General features: G+C 31.7%; 1 protein-coding gene across 1 annotated transcript in view; it reads right to left on the reverse strand.

Moving 5' to 3' along the window:
• LOC112454124 overlaps positions 1 to 6,323 on the reverse strand; it is a 7,507-nt gene extending 1,184 nt beyond the window's left edge. The window contains exons 1-5 of the mRNA XM_025015352.1: positions 6,250 to 6,323; positions 3,688 to 3,968; positions 1,853 to 2,537; positions 1,586 to 1,663; positions 700 to 833 (exon numbers count right to left, since the gene is read on the reverse strand). Of these exons, the coding sequence (XP_024871120.1) occupies positions 700 to 833; positions 1,586 to 1,663; positions 1,853 to 2,537; positions 3,688 to 3,888 (1,098 nt within the window). The 5' untranslated portion in view covers positions 3,889 to 3,968; positions 6,250 to 6,323. The remainder of the gene's footprint in view (positions 1 to 699; positions 834 to 1,585; positions 1,664 to 1,852; positions 2,538 to 3,687; positions 3,969 to 6,249) is intronic.
• Positions 6,324 to 6,814: the final 491 nt, after the last annotated feature.

Below are 6,814 nucleotides of genomic sequence, written 5' to 3' on the forward strand. Positions count from 1 at the left end.
ACACACACACACACACACACACACACACACACACACACACACACACAGTCAATAGGGAGCTTTCAAATGACGATATGTCTCTTTCTCAGTACAATTCCAAGGAAAAAAATTATTTGAACTTTTGCACAGATATTATATAAGAGTCTATGGAATTATTGTTCTACAAATATAGTATTACATATAGCATAGATAAGCATAGATGTATATAAGTAGACTGCGTGTTCATAGGCAACATTGAACGACATATATATCTGATCAGATATTTTCTCACACAATATACTGGATAAGGACGATGTAAGGAAAATATGAGAATGAGAGAGAAAAAGAAATCCACATTTCTTTAAAAGCAAAAAAGTAACTTTTTGTATAAACTACTCTTCTCTTTCTGTCCAGCAACTACACAGACCGATAAGGAAAGCATCTAATTCATTATTGTATTCTTTTTTATACTGTCTTAACAGGAGCATGCAATTTATCCATATAAATCTGTATAAAGCTATGCATATAATCTAAGCTTATAAGTAACGAAATTTTGATGAGAAATGTATAAAGCGTTTACTATGCATTGAGAATGAAAAGAGACACATCGTGCCCACTGCCCTCTCTTGGCATAAACTTTGATATATTATACAAGGACATATATGGCTAATACTCTTATAATATCTTCCCAATATTATAATTCAATAAATAGGTCTTTACCTGTACAGAGATCATATATAAACCATTTATGGCAACTTCGATCGCCATATTACCCTCCACCAAATGAAACTTTGTGAACTCATATTGATGGTTGTCATGTTCGCTTTTAACCCAAGGCCCGATATTATAGCTACCTAAAAAAAAGAGAAATAATTTTTTATTTTTAAGATGCAATGTGCAACACGAATATCTCGTATTTATTCACACATATATAAGAAATAGTTCAATAAGTGTGATATAAAGACCCTCGAAATAAAAATATAAGTAGAAAGGGCTGTAAGGGTCACAACGCGGATCACGGTGCGTTCAGATATAAATATGATTTATTCCTCGAATTACAAAATTCCAAACGTTTCTCCTGTCCGAGCCATCCTCAGTGGTATAATATTAATATCAAAAATATATATTCTCCCTTAACATGGTGAGTTTACTGTTTCAATTTGACAGAAACTTAGTGAGACTAAAAGGTCCAAATCAGTTAGTCTATATTTTTGATATTGATATGAGCTCGAAAAACACTAGAATCATGAGATTTTGTTCTTTAATAAGAACTATACTAACCCAGACAAAACAGATCTATTTCCAGAATTTTTATTACAAAATTCGTCGGCAAAATGCCAATAGAAACGTAACAGAATTTGTCAGTGGAATATAATAGTAGACTAACGTAACAATTTAAAGAATACATTCCGTTTAAATGGTTACAAAACGACAGATTATGCTCGATTCTGCCGACGATCTGCTGGCAATCTGCCGTCAGATTAGATCAGCAGATTGCCGGAAGAATACAAGTTTAACGTAGGCGATTGGCACCATTGCAATTTGTCGTAATATTCTCTTTGAATCTGCTATCAATGCTTTCATACTGCTTTAACATTTTGTTTACCTGTAGGAGTACGTGTTAGATTAAAATCTAGTGTGTCCATTCCACCTTTGAACGTAGCTACTAATGGTAGTAATGGTTCTGTAAGATAAATTGAAATTATTTCTCGGCGGTAGTTCCTTTCGTTTTCAGATAAATTGCATTGAGTTAACTCAGCGTTAGTCGATTAAGCAAAATCGATTAACCGGCACAACAGTAATTCATAATTCAGTTTGTTCGTTCGATCGCGAATGGAAAATATTAAAATTAATATTGATAAAGAAAATATACTCGATCTGTGATTGTGTTTGTGCCCTCTTCTGTTCTGTCGTCGTTTTTCACCTTTTTTCTCACTCCGTCGCCGTGTTCTATTTTTTTCCTCGCTTTGTCGTTTTTCACCTTCCTCCACGCTCTGACGTTGCTTTTCGCTTTCCTCCCTGCGCCGTGTTTCATTCTTTTCCTCGCTCTGTCGTTTTTCAGTATCTCTTACCATTCTTCGCAATCTTATCATATGCGGTTCATCCCATACGTCACGGTTCAATTCGTGATCGCTGCTTATTTCACCCTCCGTCGTTACATAATTTTTCATTTCAAAACGCGGGAAATTTCGCTTGTTGTTGAAATCCAAGAACAACATCTTTATCAATTTACTTATCAATCTCTTTGATCTCTTTGAAAGATTACTCGCATTTCTTTTAATTGTATTCTTTTTATAATATGTTGATCTACTGACATTTCTTTCAATTGCATTATTTTCATGAGATATCGATTGATCCGAAACTGTCTGATTGTAAGGCATTAACGTAACAGTGTCGGTACGTCCATCATCTCTTACTTTTATTTGATGATTGGAGTGCTCGAAGGTAAAAAGGTTAACAGAATCGTTATAATCTGTTGCTCGCTGGAATCGATTTAACTCTTCAACACGATTATTTTGATTCCCTTTGTCTTGACACATCAACATGAGGGATTCCACCTAAAATATGAAAGAAATAAAAATATTGTGTTAAATACTGAATGTTTTACGCTTTCTCATGATAATAAAAATTCTACTGCAAACGTATAAAACTCACTGGACAATATATTAAACTATTAAAGAGACATTAAAAATTACTGCATTAACACTAGTAAAAAAATTTTTTTAAACTTCTTCACACAATTTTTCAAATAAATTAAAATATTTTTCAGATTCTGTACATATTAGAACTTTACTTTTCAGAAATACTGAGAAAGTCTATATCTTTACTAGAATTCTTTATATATGTAAATTCTGAAATTTCTAAGATTTCCCGTTCTATAATTTCCGAAAAAGACTTATAAAATTTGAAGATGTTTAACCCTCGAAAGCTACACTGAAACAAAGTCTCAGAGATCCCAACGAAATTTGGAACTACGTTTAGAACTATCATTTATATTTTTTAATCGTGTATTTTTTGGTAATAATTTTTTTTTTTTACAAATTCTGAGATTGCCACCATAATTCTCAGAAAATTTACGAACGATTGAAATAAAAAAAACAATACGTTAATTGTTTCGAAAGTTAAAAGTAAAAAATGTTCTCCAGATGTAAGTGTAACTTACACGTGGGCAAAAAATAAGCGTGGCCTACGAGGGTTAAGCTATTTCTTTTTAATCTTTGTCAATTTAAAATATAAAAAATTCTTAAAAATCTTATGTGGTATAAGATTTTCTTTCAGGAAAGCCATCATTTTTTAAGAATATATATGCGCTTTCGAAAGAAAAGGATAAAAGTTGGAAATTACATATAAAGATGACGTTAAATACTTTTTTACGTCCACGATTTGTTATCTGATACATGATTATGCGCACTAACGCGATCGCTAAGTAGAGCAGGCTGCAAAATAATTCGTACACGTAATATTCGTCGTATGCACATTTCGCACGATAAAAGGAGTGGATGATTAATTCTCAGAGCATGTCACAATATCGCACTATCGTGCTTATTCAGAATCGTTAGGTTTCAGACGCGTTTCATTTACGTAGTAAACATGTTGTAGGTGACACAGAAGCATATATCTATAGAGACAAAGAGATGAAAGGCTGACAATTTTCGACGCAAGGAACATCCGAAAGCGTCTCTTATTACTGAAATAAATGTTTCTCACCTGCATTCGTAACTCTTGCAGTTGTAGCGATATTATCGCTGATACGCCCATCAATAAAACAAATGATGTGATAATTGAAACGTAGAAAAGCTTGGAGAAAAGTTCGGGAACCTTCACGTTGATATTCAGGTTCAAATTTTTAGGATCCGTGTTAATCTTTTCTGCATTGTTTACTGACGGGGAGACGTTTATTAATGTCATCTTTCCCTCAATCGTCTAATCCCTTTTAAATCATGCAGAAATCTCCTTATCGATTACTCAGGAATTACATTAAGACGGGTCTGAAATATATTCAAATGCAAAGTTATGCTAACAATTAATCGACGACTAATTAATTTCTTATCTTTCAATATAATTCTAATTTCTTACGCGTATAAAAAAATTCTTAGAAGAAATGACATGAACTATATACATATACGGCATTGTATAGATTATAATGTAATTATATATAATATAATATAATTATTTTTAATATTTTTAATATTTATAATGCAAGGCGATATTAGACAGCCAAATCTATTAAAAACGGATTGAAATAGTGATAAATTTTGTTGACTAAAAGGCTGATGCGTTTGGGGTTTGCGTTTATCTGCAATGCGGATGGAATTTATTTTAAAATTTTATAAACCAATTATATTTATCTTCTCTTCTTCTCTTGAAGAGTAATGCTGCATGATATATATTCGCAGATGCGGAAGAATGTTTTATGACCAATCATTCTTTTTTTATTCTTTGGGAGAATAGAGTAGTTAAACTAATTAAACCTCAATTAATTATGTTAAGGAAAAAATATAATTTTTAAGTATTAGATAAATCTTACCGTCGAGCACTATTAAAGCATTCGACACTACTATTATTATTCAATAATTAATAAATAATTTGTCGTACGTTTATTAAACACATACTTGTATTGATGCCTATACCTGCTTTTCTAAATAAAGACTAAGCCCAAAGAAAAGCTTCTAAGAATATGCCTAATCAGAAACGAACCCTAGTTTTCCTTTTTCTTTTCGAGGAAAAAAAAACAATTTTTCACTTTGAGACATTCTAGGACACTTCTGTTTGTCATTTCGCAGGTATACTGCTATTGCTTTATATTTAGTGTAGTACCTCGGAAAGAAAATCTGTTATTTATTTCAATAGAACCAAAGATCTTTTAAAGAAAAGGAAAAAATCGAAATAGGAGGAAATTCAAATAAATGCAAAAACATGTGATATTTTGTTCTATCGCAGTACACGTTCTTGTAAGAACGTATCTATACTCGTATTCAGATTTTAATTGCTTTTTGTTGTTATTTAATTCCAGAAAGCCTTTTTTACGTTCTATAATTTCGGAATTATAAAATTAATTAAGAACATATAAAATTTCTTAATAATTGAGTCTCAGAGGAAAAAATAAATAATAATATATCCCTCGGTTAATTTTAAGAGTATTTAAATAAAATATTAATTTAATCTTAGTTTCAAAAATATGTAATATTAAAATTTCAAAAATATTATGTTAATGAAATGTTAACGAAAATATATTAAATTGACATATAGTAAAATGAGATACAACAGAGGTGTGTGAATTGTGATTGGTGTTGAATTGTATTTAATCATCAGATCCGCTATAAGACGCGATCGCAGATTATTTTTCCTGACCCTAACGCCACGTGTAGATCTTACTCTACGAAACTCTACCGGCTGAGTTTACGACGTTCATTGATAAGCGACGCACGGACATGATTATGCTACTCGGAAACACAGCTGCAACTCGATGTCGCGAACAGGTAGCTCGGATGTTCAAGGGTGTGAGGGACTGTTATCAGAACTCGCTTGGGACGCTCAGCTCGGTAGCAAGCGACACCATGAGGAACGCGTTGCTCGCAGAGAGCTGTGACACGCTTCCCCCGCTATATTCCCGCCATAAACAACTACATCTCATTATATGTCAAGATTAGACCATAATTAGAGACAGTTTACCCGTCTCTTGTATACGTTACTAAAATACGTATACAATTTATTTAAAAAAATATATATTTTGATAAGTTCAGGCATCGAAATAATTTCTACAAATTCTGAAATATTCCCTATGTGTAACACCACGTGTTTCATGTTCACGACTTAATAATTATATACTTAACAATTAATAATAAGTATTATATGACTGTATGAAAAGAGAATAATAATTTTTTTACTAAATCTCACACCAGTTTTATTAAAAAATAATTGTTGTTTAATCATTACCATTCCCTAGAAAATGTTCAAGTTATTGACAATTTGTGTTTTTTTAACTAAAAATACACGTGAAATTTTTTTTAATTTAACAAATTATGAAAGAGGAACTATTATTTGTCACGATATGAAAATTATTTCTTCGAAAGAGTCGAGATTTTTTATTTATTCAGTCCGTTAATTATGCAAAAAATTCCTATGCAAATCTTGAGAGTTAGAAAAACAGGAAGCATAATTTAATGGTTTAACTCGAGAACTTGAGAAACTTTAACAATTAGAACAAATTAAACCGAGAACTTAAGAACCTCAATGATTAAAACAAATGCAAGTGACATGTGTACTTACCTGAAGGACATTCCAGCTTTATTTTGTGGATCATCGATCAGCAGGTATCAGATCCCTCGGAGCCGACCCGCCCGAATGAGAGACGCGCCAGATCTTTTGTTTACTTGTGTCCCTCGCAAAGTTGGGTGACGCTCACGCATGCGTGGTAAAACAACCGCTAGCAGACGCTATTGAAATTTCAGTCGCGTACATATTTTATTTTAATAAGGAGTATCGTCAGACCTTTCATCGAAAAGATATAAAAATTATAATTTTAACGGTAGGAAATCTCTTTTATGGAGTATATATATCACAATTTATGGATAGAGAAACGATCAAATTTATTAGTTCGTTGCGTTTAACTGGCTTATCACAAGAACTATACACATTTAACGCAAGGATTAGAGAAAGTACACGGAAAATTTTCCTAATGTTTAAATAAATAATATAAATTATTATAGACTATATAAATTATACATATTTTGTAATTTTAAATATTAATTCAATAAATAGTTTGCAGATAATAATTTGCAGATAATAATTTGCAGGGCACATTATGTGTAAAAATTAATGTATATAAAATTAC

The sequence above is a fragment of the Temnothorax curvispinosus genome, unplaced genomic scaffold (assembly GCF_003070985.1).
Source record: "Temnothorax curvispinosus isolate PA1 unplaced genomic scaffold, ASM307098v1 QBEX01004791.1, whole genome shotgun sequence".
Classification (NCBI taxonomy): Eukaryota; Metazoa; Arthropoda; class Insecta; order Hymenoptera; family Formicidae; genus Temnothorax; species Temnothorax curvispinosus.